We start from the raw sequence: 21,878 nt of genomic DNA, 5'->3' as shown, positions 1-21,878 counted from the left end.
TTATAAATGTATGGACGAGTACATTGAGTGCTTAAATAACATGGTTGATCTAATAAGACAAGGAGAAACATACTTTCAAAAACTCAAAAAAAAGAACTTCACGAACAAACGAAAATGTGCATGATATACCGCAGGTAGACAATATTTGTTTTGAAAATACCCGATAAATTGTATGGGAATTAAAGATAAGACGTGAGAAATGCATCATGCCACTGTCCAAGGTGCTGGACACGAGAGGGAAGACATTTCTATAGGTCACCTCAAAGGAGCTACAGACATTAGACAAAGTCTAACCTCTAACGGAGAGTCTGGTTCATCCAGGATGTTCTTTTCACTCTGGATCCGCTGCATGGTTCCTGTTGAACTGGGGTCCATTATCAGCACGTTCTGACTTCTGGCTGTGCCAAATTTACAGTCACTCTTCCTGGAGTCAGCGGTCCTGCACACCTCGTAGTTGTACACGTGTGGGAGAGTCCCTGTCCCCAAAGTGTCTGAGTAACGCGGTGGATAATATGGAATCACAGGGAGGTTGGAGTGATACAGGACGCGAGACTGTCTCCATCTGTAGATTTTCACCGATATAATAACCACTAAACAGGTGATGAAGAGGAAGGACACGACAGCCAAAGCCAAGACCAGGTAAAAGGTCAGGTTGTCGTTGTACTCCTTGTCCTGCGTAAAGTCCGTGAACTCTGACAGCACTTCTGGGAAGCTGTCCGCCACCGCCACGTTAACGACCACCGTGGCCGAGCGAGAGGGCTGTCCGTTGTCCTCCACTATCACGGTCAGTCTCTGTTTGGCGGCATCTTTATCAGTGACCTGGCGGATGGTTCTTATTTCTCCATTCTGTAAGCCCACTTCAAACAGCGCCCTGTCTGTGGCTTTCTGCAGTTTATAGGAGAGCCAGGCATTCTGTCCAGAGTCCACATCAACAGCCACCACTTTAGTCACCAGGTAGCCCACATCTGCTGAACGAGGCACCATCTCAGCCACCAGAGAGCCCGTCTGGACCGGATACAGAACCTGAGGCGGGTTGTCGTTCTGATCCTGGATCAGGATTTTCACCGTCACGTTGCTACTGAGCGGAGGGGAGCCTCCATCCTGCGCTTTGACCCTGAAGCGGAAATCTCTGATCTGCTCGTAGTCAAAAGAGCGCACTGCGTGGATGACTCCGCTATCAGCACTGACAGACACGAATGAGGACACCGGCACTCCGTTAACAGAGGAGTCCTCCAGTATGTAAGAAACCCGAGCGTTCTGGTTCCAGTCAGCGTCTCTGGCTTTCACCGTGAACACGGAGAGACCAGGTGTGTTGTTTTCTACAATATAGGCTTCATATGAGCTCCTCTCAAAGACAGGCGCGTTGTCATTCACATCTGAGATCTGTAAGGTGAGAGTGACGCTGCTGGAGAGGGAGGGCACTCCCTCATCAGAGCAGGTCACTGTGATATTATACTCAGAGGATCGCTCTCTGTCTAATTCTCCCTCCGTCACTAAACTATAGAAATTATTGGAGGTTGACTGCATCATAAAAGGGATATTATTATCCATTGTACACTGTACAATGCCATTTTCACCTGAATCTGCATCCTGAATATTAATCATTGTAACAACAGTACCAGATTTGGCATCTTCTGATATCACACTTGACTTAGACATGATATGGATATCAGGTTTATTATCATTCATGTCAATGACATCAATTATTACTTTGCAGGAGTCAACTAGTCCTCCATCATCACTTGCACGAATTTTGATCTGGAAAATGCGAGCTTTTTCAAAGTCAATGTTTCCTTTCAATCGAATTTCACCATTTTCCTCATTTACTTCAAACAACCCACGAGCATTATCTAATATACTTGATATAGAATATGTGATCCTACCATTAGACCCCTGATCTGCATCTGTCGCAGTAACAGTCACCACCACTGTTCCTAGAGGTGCATTTTCATTAACTGAAGCTTTATAAACATTCTGTGTAAATACAGGAGCATTATCATTCACATCCAAAACGGTTATTAAAATATTCATTGTTCCCGTCATCTGCGGCTCCCCGCCGTCCACCGCCGTGAGCACTAAAGACAGATGCTCGTCTTTCTCTCTGTCCAGAGGCTTCTCTAGAACCATCTCGACGTTCTTTGTCCCATCGTTTTGATCATGTAATTTAAGGACAAAATTATCAGTGGGCTCAAGTTTATATGTTTGCAGCCCATTTATACCGACATCGTGATCTACAGCCTGATCTAATACAAATTTACCCCCAATAACGGCAGATTCGCTGATTCTGAATTCAACGTCGCTCCTTTCAAAGGAGGGGGGGTTATCATTCACATCCGTGATCTCAACGGTCACCGTGTAAAACTCCATCGGATTCTCGAGAATGATCTGAAAATGCAAAGCGCAGGGCGTCGTTTCTCCACAAAGCGCCTCTCTGTCTATCCTGTCTCGGATGAGGAGGACTCCCCTGTCCTTGTTCAGCTCGATATACTCGGTCGTGTCGGCGGTGAAAATCCGCGCTTTGCCAGCTTTTAAGCGTTTTACATCCAAACCGAAATCTTTCGCCATGTTACCAACGAGAGAGCCTTTGGGCATTTCCTCGGGAATCGAGAAGCTGACCTGTCCGAGCACCAGGCTGCCAGAGAAGACCGAGAAAAACACGAGTACTTGCCCCGCCATTGTTCTGCTCGCCATTATTCCGCAGCGAAACGCAATAGCTGCAAAAAATGTGTAGATTCCACCATTGAAAAGGCAAAAGAAGAGCAAAAAATATTCCCAACGTGCAAGAGGATCGCAAATTCCAGCGTCTCCGGCAAAATCCAGACGATGTGCTTTGTCTGCGTATGTGAAATAAAGACAGGATGGGACGTGCGTCGAATCCGCGCTAAATCTACGACACGCTGGTCAACAGCGGCGCTGTGAGTCCACAGAACTAAACTACATTTGAAACTGGGTTTAAAATCATAATGCAATTTCGATCACTGGTCACAACGAGGTCCTTGCTGACCCCTGGTCGCCTGCACGACCGCAAGTGTGCGAGTGACCGACGTGTCGTACTAAAAAGTAGCTCGCCAAATGGCCACTTGCGGGTGTGGTGCATTTAATTTTTGGTAAAATTCTTTTTAAATTGCACATGCATTGGTGTAAATATGAAAATGAAAGTAGATAGATAAAAAGGAGAAGAAGCAACCTCCATCTGTGCCCTTAACAGCTCAGCTATAGAAGTGTGTGTGTTCGTGTGTGTTTGTGTGCGATTGTGCGTGTGTGTACGTGTGTGTCTCAACATGCCTACATTACAACTACAGATGTCTAAAATCATGTTTCAGATCTAGTAGAGGTTTTTGCAGAAGATTTGAATTGAGTATCAATTCACTTGGAAGCCTGACTGTTATTTATCTTTCTTTTCTGGGTTGTTACATGATGACGTTATATTTATAAACAATATCAAATGTTACCAATAGGAGAACATTTCAATAATTAACGACAGCCTAAATAATTGCAGCCTAATGAACATAAATATTCTCATTACTCATGAAAATTAGATAAGTTTAGGTGACCTCTGACCTACTTTAGTTCAGAGGTCAGTATTGTGCACGTGACAGAACCAGTGCTACTGGACAGTAAGCTAGCGGGAGCAGCGCAGATGGACGCTAAACGCAGGTTCTTACCCCAAAACATGGCAAAAAAACAAAAAACGTATCACTTTCACAACGAATGGGGGGAGGGTTTTTTTTTACAACTGTGAACGAAACCTGTGTGTGTCTCATTTACGGGGCGAGTGAGGCAAAGTTAAATCGTCACAATGTGGAGGGACACTTGACTACGTGTCATAAAAGCTAACATGCTAACTACCCACCGGGAAGCGCACTACGGGCGGTGAAAATGTGAGTGAAAATGAGACAATGTTCCTATGAAATATAGTGATGTAAATGATCATCTGAAAATTTAACAATCACTGAGATTAATAAAGCGCTGAATATTGATATCTGTTTCCCTCTTAGTTGTCATTGTTGATATTTATTGTGATAAATCATTAATGTCATCGATGTCTTCACATAGATGAGTATCATTATTAATAATGTATAACTAAAGGCAAACTGAGCGAATTTGTTATTTCAGGAGAGCCTAACAAACTAGTAGCCCTTCGGATGAGTCAGTACACATGGAGTAGCTCTCTGTTTCAATAAAGTTGGAAACCCCTTATTCCATAAGGTATCCAGAACGATACTTTCAAAACCATTAAAAAGGGCAAATGCATCCTAAAACGTGCAAGGCATACTGCAAGAAGACAAGAATTGATTCAGAAAGAAACTATAACATTTACAGGGTGTTAGAGAAGATAAAATATGTTAGATAAATCATGCCACTGTCCAAGGTGCTGGACATGAGGGGACTGACATGTCTACAAGTCACCTCAAAGGAGCTACAGACATTTGGCAAAGTCTAACCTCTACAGGAGAGTCTGGTTCATCCAGGATGTTCTTTTCACTCTGGATCCGCTGCATGGTTCCTGTAGAACTGGGGTCCATTATCAGCACGTTCTGACTTCTGACCGTGCCAAATTTACAGTCACTCTTCCTGGAGTCAGTGGTCCTGCACACCTCATAGTTGTACACATGTGGGAGAGTCCCTGTCCCCAAAGTGTCTGAGTAACGCGGTGGATAATATGGAATCACAGGGAGGTTGGAGTGATACAGGACGCGAGACTGTCTCCATCTGTAGATTTTCACCGATATAATAACCACTAAACAGGTGATGAAGAGGAAGGAGACGACAGCCAAAGCCAAGACCAGGTAAAAAGTCAGGTTGTCGTTGTACTCCTTGTCCTGCGTAAAGTCCGTGAACTCTGACAGCACTTCTGGGAAGCTGTCCGCCACCGCCACGTTAACCACAACTGTAGCCGAGCGAGAGGGCTGTCCGTTGTCCTCCACTATCACGGTCAGTCTCTGTTTGGCGGCATCTTTATCGGTGACCTGACGGATGGTTCTTATTTCTCCATTCTGTAAGCCCACTTCAAACAGCGCCCTGTCTGTGGCTTTCTGCAGTTTATAGGAGAGCCAGGCATTCTGTCCAGAGTCCACATCAACAGCCACCACTTTAGTCACCAGGTAGCCCACATCTGCTGAACGAGGCACCATCTCAGCCACCAGAGAGCCCGTCTGGACCGGATACAGAACCTGAGGCGGGTTGTCGTTCTGGTCCTGGATCAGGATTTTCACCGTCACGTTGCTACTGAGCGGAGGGGAGCCTCCATCTTGCGCTTTGACACGGAAGCGGAAATCTCTGATCTGCTCGTAGTCAAAAGAGCGCACTGCGTGGATGACTCCGCTATCAGCACTGACAGACACGTATGAGGACACCGGCACTCCGTTAACAGAGGAGTCCTCCAGTATGTAAGAAACCCGAGCATTCTGGTTCCAGTCAGCGTCTCTGGCTTTCACCGTGAACACGGAGAGACCCGGTGTGTTGTTTTCTACAATATAGGCCTCATATGAGCTCCTCTCAAAGACAGGCGCGTTGTCATTCACATCTGAGATCTGTAAGGTGAGAGTGACGCTGCTGGAGAGGGAGGGCACTCCCTCATCAGAGCAGGTCACTGTGATATTATACTCAGAGGATCGCTCTCTATCTAATTCTCCCTCTGTCACTAAACTATAGAAACTATTTGTTGTTGACTGCATTATAAAAGGGATATTATTATCCATTGTACACTGTACAATGCCATTTTCACCTGAGTCTGCATCCTTAATATTAATCATTGTAACAACAGTACCAGATTTTGCATCTTCTGATATCACACTTGACTTAGACATGATATGGATATCAGGTTTATTATCATTCATGTCAATGACATCAATTATAACTTTGCAGTAATCAGCAAGTCCTCCATCATCACTTGCACGAATTTTTATCTGAAAGGTTCGAGCTTTTTCATAGTCAACGTTTCCTTTCAGTCGAATGTCACCACTTTCCTCATTTACATCAAACAACCCACGAGCATTATCTAATATACTTGATATAGAATACTTTATCTTGCCATTAGACCCCTGATCTGCATCTGTCGCAGTAACAGTCACCACCACTGTTCCTAGAGGTGCATTTTCATTAACTGAAGCCTTATAAACATTCTGTGTAAATACAGGAGCATTATCATTGGCGTCTAAAACGGTTATAAGAATTTTCATTGTTCCCGTCATCTGCGGCTCCCCGCCGTCCACCGCTGTGAGCACTAAAGACAGATGCTCGTTTTTCTCTCTGTCCAGAGGTTTCTCTAAAACCATCTCAATGCTCTTTGTTCCATCGATTTGGTCATGTAATTTCAGGACAAAATTTTCTGTTGGTTCAAGTCTGTATGTTTGCAGCCCATTTATACCGACATCGTGATCTAAAGCCTGATCCAATCCATATTTAGCTCCGATGTCAGTAGATTCGCGGATTTTGAATTTAACGTCGCTCTTTTCAAAGGAGGGGGGGTTATCATTCACATCCGTAATCTCAACGGTCACCGTGTAAAACTCCATCGGATTCTCTAGGATGATCTGAAAATGCAAAGCGCAGGGCGTCGTTTCTCCACAAAGCGCCTCTCTGTCTATCCTGTCTCGGATGAGGAGGACTCCCCTGTCCTTGTTCAGCTCGATATACTCGGTCGTGTCGGCGGTGAAAATGCGCGCTTTGCCAGCTTTTAAGCGTTTTACATCCAAACCAAAATCTTTAGCCATGTTGCCAACGAGAGAGCCTTTGGGCATTTCCTCGGGAATCGAGTAGCTGACCTGTCCGAGCACCAGGCTGCCAGAGAAGACCGAGAAAAACACGAGTACTTGCCCCGCCATTGTTCTGCTCGCCATTATTCCGCAGCGAAACGCAATAGCTGCAAAAAATGTGTAGATTCCACCATTGAAAAGGCAAAAGAAGAGCAAAAAATATTCCCAACGTGCAAGAGGATCGCAAATTCCAGCGTCTCCGGCAAAATCCAGACGATGTGCTTTGTCTGCGTATGTGAAATAAAGACAGGATGGGACGTGCGTCGAATCCGCGCTAAATCTACGACACGCTGGTCAACAGCGGCGCTGTGAGTCCACAGAACTAAACTACATTTGAAACTGGGTTTAAAATCATAATGCAATTTCGATCACTGGTCACAACGAGGTCCTTGCTGACCCCTGGTCGCCTGCACGACCGCAAGTGTGCGAGTGACCGACGTGTCGTACTAAAAAGTAGCTCGCCAAATGGCCACTTGCGGGTGTGGTGCATTTAATTTTTGGTAAAATTCTTTTTAAATTGCACATGCATTGGTGTAAATATTAAAGTGAAAGTAGATAGATAAAAACGAAAAGAAGTAACCTCCATCTGTGCCCTTACCAGCACAGCTATAGAACTGAATGTGTGTGTTCATATGTGTGTGTGTGAGTGTGTGTGTGTGTGTGTGTGTGTGTGTGTCTCAACATGCCTACATTACAACTACAGATGTTTAAAATCATGCTTCAGATCTAGTAGAGGTTTTTGCAGAAGATTTGAATTGAGTATCAATTCACTTGGAAGCCTGACTGTTATTTATCTTTCTTTTCTGGGTTGTTACATGATGACGTTACATTTATAAACAATATCAGATGTTACCAATAGGAAAACATTTCAATAATTAACGACAGCCTAAATAATTGCAGCCTAATGAACATAAATATTCTCATTACACATGAAAATTACATAAGTTTAGGTGACCTCTGACCTACTGTAGTTCAAAGGTCAGTATTGTGCACGTGACAGAACCAGTGCTACTGGACAGTAAGCTAGCGGGAGCAGCGCAGATGGACGCTAAACGCAGGTTCTTACCCCAAAACATGGCAAAAAAAACAAAAAACGTATCAGTTTCACAACGAATGGGAGGAGGGGTTCTTTTTTACAACTGTGAAAGAAACATGTGCGTGTCTCATTTGCGGGAATAGTGTGGCGACGTCAAAGCGTCACAATGTGGAGAGACACTTGACTACGTGTCATAAAAGCTAACATGCTAACTACCCACCGGGAAGCGCACTACGGGCGGTGAAAATGTGAGTGAAAATGAGACAATGTTCCTATGTAATATAGTGATGTAAATGATCATCTGAAAATTTAACAATCCCTGAGATTAATAAAGCGCTGAATATTGATATCTGTTTCCCTATTAGTTGTCATTGTTGGTAATTATTGTGTTAAATCATTAATGTGATCAATGTCTTCATATAGATGAGTATCATTATTAATAATGCAAAACTAAAGGCAAACTGAGCGAATTTGTTATTTCAGGAGAGCCTATCAAACTAGTAGCCCTTCTTATGAGTCAGTACACATGGAGTAGCTCTCTGATTCAATAAGGTTGGAAACCCCTTCTTCAATAAGGTATCCAGAACGATACTTTCAAAACCATTAAAAAAGGGCAAATGCATCCTAAAATGTGCAAGGCATACTGCAAGAAGACAGGAATTGATTCAGAAAGAAATTATAACATTTACAGGGTGTGAGAGAAGATGAAATATTTGAAATAAATCATGCCAATCAATCTCCAATTCAATCTCTGAGATTAATAAAGTGCTGAATATTTATATTTGTTTCCCACTTAGTTGTTATTGTTGATAATTATTGTGAGAAAGGGTTAATGTGATCAATGTTTCACATAGATGAGTGGCAAAAATCATTATTAATAATGTATAGCTAAAGGCAAACTGAGCAAATTTGTTATTTCATGAGGGCCTGTCAAACTAGTAGTCGTTCGTATAACTTAGACCACATGAAGTAGCTCACGGTTTCAAACAGGTTTGGGACCCCTTATTGAATGAGGCATCTAAAGTGATACTTTCAAAAACATGAAAGAAGGGCAAATGCAACCTAAAGTGTACATGGCATATAGCAGGAAGACAAGAATTGATTCAGAAAGTAACTATAAAATGTACGGGATGTTAGAGAAGATGAAATATTTGAAATAAATCATGCCACTGTCCAAGGTGCTGGACATGAGGGGACAGACGTTTCTATAGGTTACCTCAAAGGAGCTACAGACATTTGGCAAAGTCTAACCTCTATCGGTGAGTCTGGTTCATCCAGGATGTTCTTTTCACTCTGGATCCGCTGCATGGTTCCTGTAGAACTGGGGTCCATTATCAGCACGTTCTGACTTCTGGCTGTGCCAAATTTACAGTTACTCTTCCTGGAGTCAGTGGTCCTGCACACCTCATAGTTGTACACGTGTGGGAGAGTCCCTGTCCCCAAAGTATCTGAGTAACGCGGTGGATAATATGGAATCACAGGGAGGTTGGAGTGATACAGGACGCGAGACTGTCTCCATCTGTAGATTTTCACCGATATAATAACCACTAAACAGGTGATGAAGAGGAAGGAGACGACAGCCAAAGCCAAGACCAGGTAAAAGGTCAGGTTGTCGTTGTACTCCTTGTCCTGTGTAAAGTCCGTGAACTCTGACAGCACTTCGGGGAAGCTGTCCGCCACCGCCACATTAACAACCACCGTGGCCGAGCGAGAGGGCTGTCCGTTGTCCTCCACTATCACGGTCAGTCGCTGTTTGGCGGCATCTTTATCAGTGACCTGGCGAATGGTTCTTATTTCTCCATTCTGTAAGCCCACTTCAAACAGCGCCCTGTCTGTGGCTTTCTGCAGTTTATAGGAGAGCCAGGCATTCTGTCCAGAGTCCACATCAACAGCCACCACCTTAGTCACCAGGTAGCCCACATCTGCTGAACGAGGCACCATCTCAGCCACCAGAGAGCCCGTCTGGACCGGATACAGAACCTGAGGCGGGTTGTCGTTCTGGTCCTGGATCAGGATTTTCACGGTCACGTTGCTACTGAGCGGAGGGGAGCCTCCGTCTTGCGCTTTGACACGGAAGCGGAAATCTCTGATCTGCTCGTAGTCGAAAGAGCGCACTGCGTGGATGACTCCGCTATCAGCACTGACGGACATGTATGAGGACACCGGCACTCCGTTAACAGAGGAGTCCTCCAGTATGTAAGAAACCCTGGAGTTCTGGTTCCAGTCAGCGTCTCTGGCTTTCACCGTGAACACGGAGAGACCCGGTGTGTTGTTTTCTACAATGTAGGCTTCATATGAGCTCCTCTCAAAGACAGGTGCATTGTCATTCACATCTGAGATCCGTAAGGTGAGAGTGACGCTGCTGGAGAGGGAGGGCACTCCCTCATCAGAGCAGGTCACTGTGATATTATACTCAGAGGATCGCTCTCGGTCTAATTCTCCCTCTGTCACTAAACTATAGAAATTATTGGAAGTCGACTGCATCATAAAAGGGATATTATTATCCATCGTACACTTTACAATGCCATTTTCACCTGAATCTGCATCCTGAATATTAATCATTGTAACAACAGTACCAGATTTGGCATCTTCTGATATCACACTTGACTTAGACATGATATGGATATCAGGCTTATTATCATTCACGTCAATTACATCAATTATTACTTTGCAGTAATCAGCCAGTCCTCCATCATCACTTGCACTAATTTTGATTTGAAAAGTTCGAGCTTTTTCATAGTCAACGTTTCCTTTCAAGCAAATTTCTCCATTTTCCTCATTTACTTCGAACAACCCACGAGCATTATCAAGCATATTTGATATAGAATATGTGATCCTACCATTAGACCCCTGATCTGCATCTGTCGCAGTAACAGTCACCACCACTGTTCCTAGAGGTGCATTTTCTTTCATTGAGGCTTTATAAACATTCTGTGTAAATACAGGAGCATTGTCATTGGCGTCTAAAACGGTTATAAGAATTTTCATTGTTCCCGTCATCTGCGGCTCCCCTCCGTCCACCGCCGTGAGCACTAAAGACAGATGCTCGTTTTTCTCTCTGTCCAGAGGTTTCTCTAAAACCATCTCAATGCTCTTTATTCCATCAATTTGATCATGTAATTTCAGGACAAAATTTTCAGTTGGTTCAAGTCTGTATGTTTGCAGCCCATTTATACCGACATCGTGATCTAAAGCCTGGTGTAAAACATATTTAGCTCCGACAACAGCAGATTCGCTGATTCTGAATTTAACGTCGCTCTTTTCAAAGGAGGGGGGGTTATCATTCACATCCGTGATCTCAACGGTCACCGTGTAAAACTCCATCGGATTCTCTAGAATGATCTGAAAATGCAAAGCGCAGGGCGTCGTTTCTCCACAAAGCGCCTCTCTGTCTATCCTGTCTCGGATGAGGAGGACTCCCCTGTCCTTGTTCAGCTCGATATACTCGGTCGTGTCGGCGGTGAAAATGCGCGCTTTGCCAGCTTTTAAGCGTTTAACGTCCAAACCGAAATCTTTCGCCATGTTGCCAACGAGAGAGCCTTTGGGCATTTCCTCGGGAATCGAGTAGCTGACCTGTCCGAGCACCAGGCTGCCAGAGAGGATCGAGAAAAACACGAGTACTTGCCCCGCCATTGTTCTGCTCGCCATTATTCCGCAGCGAAACGCAATAGCTGCAAAAAATGTGTAGATTCCACCATTGAAAAGGCAAAAGAAGAGCAAAAAATATTCCCAACATGCAAGAGGATCGCAAATTCAAGCGTCTCCGGTCAAAATCCAGACGATGTGCTTTGTCTGCGTATGTGAAATAAAGACAGGATGGGACGTGCGTCGAATCCGCGCTAAATCTACGACACGCTGGTCAACAGCGGCGCTGTGAGTCCACAGAACTAAACTACATTTGAAACTGGGATAAAATCATAATGCAGTTTCAATCACTGATCACAACAGGGTCTTTGCTGGCCCCAGGTCGCCCGCAAGACCGCAAGAGTGCGAGTGACCGACGTGTCTGTACTATAAAAGTTGCTCGCCAAAGGGCCACTTACCGTTGTGGTGCATTTAATTTTTGGAACAATTCTTTTTAAATTGCACCTTTCATTTGTGTAAATATCACAATGAAAGTAGATAGATAAAAAAGGAGAAGAAGCAACCTCCATCTGTGCCCTCACCAGCTCAGCTATAGAAATGAATGTGTGTGTTCGTGTGTTCGTGTGTGTGTGTGTGTGTGTGTGTGTGTGTGTGAGAGTGTGTGTGAGTGTGTGTCTCAACATGTCTATATAACATCTGCAGATGTTTAAAATCATGCTTCAGATCTTGTAAAGGTTTTTGCAAAAGATTTGTATTTTGGTACAATTCATTTGGAAGCCCGATTGTCATTTCTCTCTTTTCTGGGTTGTTACATGATGACGTTACATTCATAAACATTATCAAATGTTCCAAATAGGAAGGTATTTCATGAATCAATTACTGCCTAAATAATGAATAAAAATATGTTCATTATACCTGAACTTTAGATAAGTTTAGGTGACCTCTGACCTACTGTAGTTCAAAGGTCAGTGTTGTGCGCGTGACAGAACCAGTGCTAGTGGAGAGTAAGCTAGCGGGCGCAGCGCAGATGAACGGCGAATGCAGTTTCTTACCAAAACATGGCAGAAAAAAGAAAAAAAAAAACTTATCACTTTCAGAAAATGAATTGGAGGAGGAGCTCTTTTTTTCTACAACTGTGAAAGAAACCTGCGTGTTTCTCATTTACGCGGAGAGTGTGGCGACGTCAAAGCGTCACAATGTGGAGAGACACTTGATGACGTGTCATAAAAGCTAACATGCTAACTACCCACCGGGAAGCGCACGACGGGCAGAAAGCAACCGAAGCCTCGTTTAGAGCTACACAAAATATGTCAGTTGATTTTTCTTTAACATTAAATGACTGATAAACATGGTGCAACATCATAGTGAAAATGATACATTTTTCCGATGAAATGTAGTGATGTAAGTGATCATCAGAAAATTTAACAATCTCTGAGATTAATTAAGTGCTGAATATTGATATCTGTTTCCCACTTAGTTGTTATTGTTGATAATTATTGTGAGAAAGCGTTAATGTGATCGATGTTTCACATAGATGAGTGGCAAAAATCATTATTAATGATGTATGGCTAAAGGCAAACTGAGCAAATTTGTTATTTCATGAGAGCCTGTCAAACTAGTAGCCGTTCGTATGACTTAGACCACATGAAGTAGCTCTCGGTTTCAAAAAGGTTTGAGACCCCTTATTGAATGAGGCATCTAAAGTGATACTTTCAAAAACATGAAAGAAGGGCAAATGCAACCTAAAATGTACATGGCATATCGCAGGAAGACAAGAATTGATTCAGAAAGTAACTATAAAATGTACGGGATGTCAGAGTAGATGAAATATTTGAAATAAATCATGCCACTGTCCAAGGTGCTGGACATGAGGGGACAGACGTTTCTATAGGTTACCTCAAAGGAGCGACAGACATTTGGCAAAGTCTAACCTCTATAGGTGAGTCTGGTTCATCCAGGATGTTCTTTTCACTCTGGATCCGCTGCATGGTTCCTGTAGAACTGGGGTCCATTATCAGCACGTTCTGACTTCTGGCTGTGCCAAATTTACAGTCACTCTTCCTGGAGTCAGTGGTCCTGCACACCTCGTAGTTGTACACGTGTGGGAGAGTCCCTGTCCCCAAAGTGTCTGAGTAACGCGGTGGATAATATGGAATCACAGGGAGGTTGGAGTGATACAGGACGCGAGACTGTCTCCATCTGTAGATTTTCACCGATATAATAACCACTAAACAGGTGATGAAGAGGAAGGAGACGACAGCCAAAGCCAAGACCAGGTAAAAGGTCAGATTGTCGTTGTACTCCTTGTCCTGCGTAAAGTCCGTGAACTCTGACAGCACTTCTGGGAAGCTGTCCGCCACCGCCACGTTAACCACGACCGTGGCCGAGCGAGAGGGCTGTCCGTTGTCCTCCACTATCACGGTCAGTCTCTGTTTGGCGGCATCTTTATCAGTGACCTGGCGGATGGTTCTTATTTCTCCATTCTGTAAGCCCACTTCAAACAGCGCCCTGTCTGTGGCTTTCTGCAGTTTATAGGAGAGCCAGGCATTCTGTCCAGAGTCCACATCAACAGCCACCACTTTAGTCACCAGGTAGCCCACATCTGCTGAACGAGGCACCATCTCAGCCACCAGAGAGCCCGTCTGGACCGGATACAGAACCTGAGGCGGGTTGTCATTCTGATCCTGGATCAGGATTTTCACGGTCACGTTGCTACTGAGCGGAGGGGAGCCTCCATCTTGCGCTTTGACCCTGAAGCGGAAATCTCTGATCTGCTCGTAGTCAAAAGAGCGCACTGCGTGGATGACTCCGCTATCAGCACTGACAGACACGTATGAGGACACCGGCACTCCGTTAACAGAGGAGTCCTCCAGTATGTAAGAAACCCGAGCATTCTGGTTCCAGTCAGCATCTCTGGCTTTCACAGTGAACACGGAGAGACCAGGTGTGTTGTTTTCTACAATATAGGCCTCATATGAGCTCCTCTCAAAGACAGGCGCGTTGTCATTCACATCTGAGATCTGTAAGGTGAGAGTGACGCTGCTGGAGAGGGAGGGCACTCCCTCATCAGAGCAGGTCACTGTTATATTATACTCAGAGGATCGCTCTCTGTCTAATTCTCCCTCCGTCACTAAACTATAGAAATTATTGGAAGTTGACTGCATCATAAAAGGGATATTATTATCCATTGTACACTGTACAATGCCATTTTCACCTGAATCTGCATCCTGAATATTAATCATTGTAACAACAGTTCCAGATTTGGCATCTTCTGATATCACACTTGACTTAGACATGATATGGATATCAGGCTTATTATCATTCATGTCAATGACATCAATTATTACTTTACAGGAGCCAACTAGTCCTCCATCATCACTTCCACGAATTTTAATCTGAAAGTTTCGAGTTTTTTCATAATCGATATTTCCTTTCAGCAGAATTTCTCCATTTTCCTCATTTACTCCAAACAACCCACGAGCATTATCTAACATACCTGTTATTGAATATGTGATCCTTCCATTAGACCCCTGATCTGCATCTGTCGCAGTAACAGTCACCACCACTGTTCCTAGAGGTGCATTTTCATTAACTGAAGCTTTATAAACATTCTGTGTAAATACAGGAGCATTATCATTAACGTCTAAAACGCTTATAAGAATTTTCATTGTTCCCGTCATCTGCGGCTCCCCGCCGTCCACCGCTGTGAGCACTAAAGACAGATGCTCGTTTTTCTCTCTGTCCAGGGGTTTCTCTAAAACCATCTCAATGGTTTTTGTCCCATCGTTTTGATCATGTAATTTCAGGACAAAATTATCAGAGGGTTCAAGTTTATATGTTTGCAGCCCATTTTCTCCGACATCGTGATCGACAGCCTGATCTAATATAAATGTGGCTCCGATTACGGCAGATTCGCTGATTCTGAATTTAACGTCGCTCTTTTCAAAGGAGGGGGGGTTATCATTTACATCCGTAATCTCAACGGTCACCGTGTAAAACTCCATCGGATTCTCTAGAATGATCTGAAAATGCAAAGCGCAGGGCGTCGTTTCTCCACAAAGCGCCTCTCTGTCTATCCTGTCTCGGATGAGGAGGACTCCCCTGTCCTTGTTCAGCTCGATATACTCGGTCGTGTCGGCGGTGAAAATGCGCGCTTTGCCAGCCTTTAAACGTTTAACATCCAAACCGAAATCTTTCGCCATGTTACCAACGAGAGAGCCTTTGGGCATTTCCTCGGGAATCGAGTAGCTGACCTGTCCGAGCACCAGGCTGCCAAAGAGGACCGAGAAAAACACGAGTACTTGCCCCGCCATTGTTCTGCTCGCCATTATTCCGCAGCGAAACGCAATAGCTGCAAAAAATGTGTAGATTCCACCATTGAAAAGGCAAAAGAAGAGCAAAAAATATTCCCAACGTGAGCAACGATAAATTCCAACGTCTCCGGTCAAAATCCAAACGATGTGCTTTGTCTGCGTATGTGAAATAAAGACAGGATGGGACGTGCGTCGAATCCGCGCTAAATCTACGACACGCTGGTCAACAGCGGCGCTGTGAGTCCACAGAACTAAACTACATTTGAAACTGGGTTTAAAATCATAATGTAATGATTATCAGTAGTCACAACAGGGTCCTTGCTGGCCCCAGATCACAAGCAAGGACTCCGGGTGACGGGCGAACCAATTCTACAAAATAGCTCGCCCCTGAGCTGCCCTTGATTTTTTGGTGCTATTCTTTATAAATGTCACTTGCACAGAACCAAACTACAGTGTGTAAAATTGAAAGACAATATCTGAATAAAACAAAATAATAATTCGTCTCCATCTGCGCCCTCACCAGCTCAGCCACCAATGTGTGTGGGTGTGTGTGTGTGTATGATTGTCTCGTTCTCTCAGTCAGCAGTTGATTATCAGATTGTCCTGTCACACGGCGAAATAACCACAGCAGGTAAAAAAATGCTTCAGATCTCTTGAAGGTTTTTGCAGAAACTGTATTCTGTTTGCATTAACTCACTTCAATGTCAAATCAATGTCATTTTTCTATCTTGTATGAGCTGTTACATGAAGACATTAGGTTGAGAAAACTTGATCAAACGTCCCTCGATAGGAAAGCATTATTTATTAAATAATAATAATTGAAGTCAAACTGAAAAGTCAACCAGGCTGTGTTGGAGATGAACTTATTATTATGGCCCTGAATAGTGAGTCTATGTATGCAAGCTGATTTTCTAGTTAATACATCATATGTCACATTGTAGCATGTGGCAATTTTGTAGAACTGCAGATTGGGTGACAATTGCAAAATGTGATAAGCATTGTTTAAAGATCCAAAAGTGTAATTTTGTATATCAAATAACTAAAATTTTAGTAAAACAGAATAATCAACAAGGAAGTGTTGGACAGAATAACAAGTGTAGGCAAAAGTCCAACACAGCCTGGTCGATTCGTCGGTCAACCAAATTCATGTTAATTTGGTAACAAGTTCAAAATGTAATCAAAATGATTGAAAACCCTGAAGTGGATTTTTGTATATCATGCAGTTAATAACTGTTCCAGATCATGGTGCGAGGTAGTGTATGACATGCTGACAAAAATAGCTGCTGGTGCAAATGGGAGATTGTGTTTTCAAAGGGATGTTGTGGATGTGATCCTTTGAAAATCTAAATAGTTGAAGAGATTTACACAAATAAAGTGCTACATGTTGAAATTAACTCTTTCCTAGCATGTTAAATCATTGTTGATAATTATTGTGAGAAATCATTAACATGCTCAGTGTGACTTCACACAGACGAATAGCTTTAATTATTAAAACTAGCATATTATTAATGGTAAATTGAGCAACTTAGTTATTTTATAAGTGTGTATCAAACTGGGGGCCTTCCAATGAATTGGCACCAAAAAAGTAGTTTTCAGTTTCAAAGGGCTAGATCACCTCTGACATAAATACATTCATGGATGAGTTCATTCAGCAATTACTAAACATGTTTAAGAGAATAAGGCATCAAAAAATGTACTTTAAAAAGCATGAAAAAAGGGAAAAGGTCCTATAAGGTGCATGGTATACTGCAGGAAGACAAGATTTGATTTGATAAGGTCAAATAATATGGAAAGGACATTAAGGAAGATAATAGTTTTGAAACGCATCCTGTCTCTGTCCAAGGTGCTGGACATGAGGGGACAGACATTTCTACAAGTCACCTCAAAGGAGCTACAGACATTCGACAAAATCTAACCTCTATCGGTGAGTCTGGTTCATCCAGGATGTTCTTTTCACTCTGGATCCGCTGCATGGTTCCTGTAGAACTGGGGTCCATTATCAGCACGTTCTGACTTCTGGCTGTGCCAAATTTACAGTCACTCTTCCTGGAGTCAGTGGTCCTGCACACCTCGTAGTTGTACACGTGTGGGAGAGTCCCTGTCCCCAAAGTGTCTGAGTAACGCGGTGGATAATATGGAATCACAGGGAGGTTGGAGTGATACAGGACGCGAGACTGTCTCCATCTGTAGATTTTCACCGATATAATAACCACTAAACAGGTGATGAAGAGGAAGGAGACGACGGCCAAAGCCAAGACCAGGTAAAAGGTCAGGTTGTCGTTGTACTCCTTGTCCTGCGTAAAGTCCGTGAACTCTGACAGCACTTCTGGGAAGCTGTCCGCCACCGCCACGTTAATGATCACCGTGGCCGAGCGAGAGGGCTGTCCGTTGTCCTCCACTATCACGGTCAGTCGCTGTTTGGCGGCATCTTTATCAGTGACCTGGCGGATGGTTCTTATTTCTCCATTCTGTAAGCCCACTTCAAACAGCGCCCTGTCTGTGGCTTTCTGCAGTTTATAGGAGAGCCAGGCATTCTGTCCAGAGTCCACATCAACAGCCACCACTTTAGTCACCAGGTAGCCCACATCTGCTGAACGAGGCACCATCTCGGCCACCAGAGAGCCCGTCTGGACCGGATACAGAACCTGAGGCGGGTTGTCGTTCTTATCTTGGATCAGGATTTTCACGGTCACGTTGCTACTGAGCGGAGGGGAGCCTCCGTCTTGCGCTTTGACACGGAAGCGGAAATCTCTGATCTGCTCGTAGTCAAAAGAGCGCACTGCGTGGATGACTCCGCTATCAGCACTGACAGACACGTATGAGGACACCGGCACTCCGTTCACAAAGGAGTCCTCTAGCATGTAAGAAACCCGAGCGTTCTGGTTCCAGTCAGCATCTCTGGCTTTCACCGTGAACACGGAGAGACCCGGTGTGTTGTTTTCCACAATGTAGGCCTCATATGAGCTCCTCTCAAAGACAGGCGCGTTGTCATTCACATCTGAGATCTGTAAGATGAGAGTGACGCTGCTGGAGAGGGAGGGCACTCCCTCATCAGAGCAGGTCACTGTGATATTATACTCAGAGGATCGCTCTCTGTCTAATTCTCCCTCCGTCACTAAACTGTAGAAATTATTGGAAGTCGACTGCATCATAAAGGGGATATTATTATCCATTGTACACTGTACAATGCCATTTTCACCTGAATCTGCATCCTGAATATTAATCATTGTAACAACAGTACCAGATTTGGCATCTTCTGATATCACACTTGACTTAGACATGATATGGATATCAGGCTTATTATCATTCATGTCAATGACATCAATTATTACTTTGCAGGAATCAGCAAGTCCTCCATCATCACTTGCTCGAATATTTATCTGAAATGTTCGAGCTTTTTCATAGTCAATGTTTCCTTTCAGTCGAATTTCTCCATTTTCCTCATTTACTCCAAACAACCCACGAGCATTATCTAACATGCCTGTTATTGAATATGTGATCCTACCATTAGACCCCTGATCTGCATCTGTCGCAGTAACAGTCACCACCACTGTTCCTAGAGGTGCATTTTCATTGACTGAAGCTTTATAAACATTCTGTGTAAATACAGGAGCATTATCATTGGCGTCTAAAACGGTTATAAGAATTTTCATTGTTCCCGTCATCTGCGGCTCCCCGCCGTCCACCGCCGTGAGCACTAAAGACAGATGCTCGCTTCTCTCTCTGTCCAGGGGTTTCTCTAAAACCATCTCCACGTTCTTTGTGCCATCGATTTGATCTTGTAATTTAAGGACGAAATTATCAGTGGGTTCAAGTTTATATGTTTGCAGCCCATTTACTCCGATATCACGGTCGACTGCACGATCTAACATGTATTTAGCTCCGATGACGGCAGATTCATGAATTCTGAATTTAACGTCGCTCTTTTCAAAGGAGGGGGGGTTATCATTCACATCCGTGATCTCAACGGTCACCGTGTAAAACTCCATCGGATTCTCTAGAATGATCTGAAAATGCAAAGCGCAGGGCGTCGTTTCTCCACAAAGCGCCTCTCTGTCTATCCTGTCTCGGATGAGGAGGACTCCCCTGTCCTTGTTCAGCTCGATATACTCGGTCGTGTCGGCGGTGAAAATGCGCGCTTTGCCAGCCTTTAAGCGTTTTACATCCAAACCGAAATCTTTCGCCATGTTGCCAACGAGAGAGCCTTTGGGCATTTCCTCGGGAATCGAGTAGCTGACCTGTCCGAGCACCAGGCTGCCAGAGAGGACCGAGAAAAACACGAGTACTTGCCCCGCCATTGTTCTGCTCGCCATTATTCCGCAGCGAAACGCAATAGCTGCAAAAAATGTGTAGATTCCACCATTGAAAAGGCAAAAGAAGAGCAAAAAATATTCCCAACGTGCAAGAGGATCGCAAATTCCAGCGTCTCCGGCAAAATCCAGACGATGTGCTTTGTCTGCGTATGTGAAATAAAGACAGGATGGGACGTGCGTCGAATCCGCGCTAAATCTACGACACGCTGGTCAACAGCGGCGCTGTGAGTCCACAGAACTAAACTACATTTGAAACAGGGTTTAAAATCAAAATGCAATTTCCGTCAGTGATCACAACAGGGTCCTTGCTGGACCCAGGTCGCCTGCAAGAACCGCACGAGTGAGTTTGACCGGCGTGTCACTGCTGAAAAATAACACGCCAAAGGGCCACTTAAAGGTGAGGTGCATTTAAATTTTGGGGCTATTCTTTCTTAAATCGCACCTACCTTCGTTTAAATATGAAAACGAAAGTAGAAACCTACATCTGCACCCTTACCAGCTCATCTGTAGAAGTATGTGTGTGTGTGTGTGTGTGTGTGTCAACTTGCCTGCATAACAAGATGGTTAAATCATGCTTCAGATCTAGTAAAGGTTTTTGCAGAAGATTTGTATTTTGGTATCAACTCACTTGGAAGCCTGACTGTCATTTGCCTCTCTTTTCTGAGTTGTTCCATGATAACGTTACATTTATAAACAGTATCAAATGTTCCCAATAGGAAAGCGTTTCACTAATTAATTACTGCCCAAATAGTTACAGCATAATGAACAAAAAATGTTCATTATACATGAGCTTTAGATAAGTTTAGGTGACCTCTGACCCACTTTAGTTCAAAGGTCAGTATTGTGCACGTGACAGAACCAGTGCTAGTGGACAGTAAGCTAGCGGGCGCAGCGCAGATGGACGCTGAATGCAGTTTCTTACCCGGAAACATGGCAGAAAAAAGAAAAAAATATATAACTTTCAGAAAATGAATTGGAGGAGGAGCTCTTTTTTTCTACAACTGTGAAAGAAACCTGCGTGTGTCTCATTTACGCGGAGAGTGTGGCGACGTCAAAGCGTTACAATGTGGAGAGACACTTGATGACGTGTCATAAAAGCTAGCATGCTAACTACCCACCGGGAAGCACACGACGGGCAGAAACGGCCCGTTAGCTGAAGGCAGCTTTGAGTAAGCAACAGTCTTTTTTCACGAAGCCGGCGAAAAAGTCACAGAAAGCAACCGAAGCCTAATTTAGAGCCACACAAAATATGTAAGTTGATTTTTCTGTAACTTTAAATAACTGATAAACATGGAGCAACATCATAGTGAAAATGAGACATTTTTCCGATGAAATGTAGTAATGTAAGTGATCATCTGAAAATTTAACAATCACTGACATTAATAAAGTGCTGAATATTGATATCTGTTTCCCACTTAGATGTCATTGTTGATAATTATGGTGAGAAATCATTAATGTGATCAATGTCTTCACATAAATGAGTATCACTAATCATGATTAATAATGTATAACGAAAGGCAAACTGAGAAAATTGTGTTATTTCAGGAGAGGCTATCAAACTAGTTGCTCTTCGTATGACTCAGTATCCATGAAGTAGCTCTCGGTTTCAAAGAGGTTGGTGATCCCTTATTCAATAAGGTATCCAGAACGATACTTTCAAAACCATGAAAAAGGCAAATACATCCTTAAGTGTGCATGGCCTACTGCAGGAAGGCAAGAATTGATTCAGAAAGAAACTATAAATTCTACGGTATGTTAGAGAAGGTAAAATATTTGAAATAAATCATGCCACTGTCCAAGGTGCTGGACATGAGGGGACAGACATTTCTTCAAGTCACCTCAAAGGAGCTACAGACATTCAACAAAATCTAAC

General features: G+C 43.7%; 2 protein-coding genes across 31 annotated transcripts in view; both read right to left on the bottom strand.

Annotated features, from left to right (window-relative positions):
* The window catches only part of LOC147227604 (protocadherin gamma-C5-like), a 354,356-nt gene that overhangs the window by 74,471 nt on the left and 258,007 nt on the right, over positions 1-21,878 (bottom strand). For 3 of the 30 annotated variants that reach the window (XM_086157831.1, XM_086157842.1, XM_086157852.1), the window contains exon 1: positions 13,311-15,943. The exons of 21 other annotated variants lie outside the window; for them this stretch is intronic. In XM_086157831.1, coding sequence (XP_086013957.1) covers positions 13,311-15,707 — 2,397 coding nt within the window. In that variant the 5' untranslated portion in view covers positions 15,708-15,943. Of the gene's footprint in view, positions 1-294; positions 2,677-4,445; positions 6,955-9,045; positions 11,605-13,310; positions 15,944-21,878 lie in introns of those variants that run through there. 6 more of the 30 variants (XM_086157828.1, XM_086157854.1, XM_086157829.1 and 3 more) reach the window with 3 other exon arrangements.
* LOC147227630 (protocadherin beta-16-like) lies at positions 17,570-21,802 on the bottom strand. Its single transcript, XM_086158819.1, has one exon. The coding sequence runs from the start codon at positions 20,003-20,005 to the stop codon at positions 17,570-17,572; it is 2,436 nt and encodes an 811-aa protein (XP_086014945.1). The 5' UTR covers positions 20,006-21,802.

This window comes from Fistularia commersonii, chromosome 13 (assembly GCF_037954325.1).
Source record: "Fistularia commersonii isolate RoL2024-O1a breed Wild chromosome 13, RoL_Fcom_v1.0, whole genome shotgun sequence".
In the NCBI taxonomy this organism is placed as follows: domain Eukaryota; kingdom Metazoa; phylum Chordata; class Actinopteri; order Syngnathiformes; family Fistulariidae; genus Fistularia; species Fistularia commersonii.
This window is presented reverse-complemented; position numbering and strand designations above follow the sequence as displayed.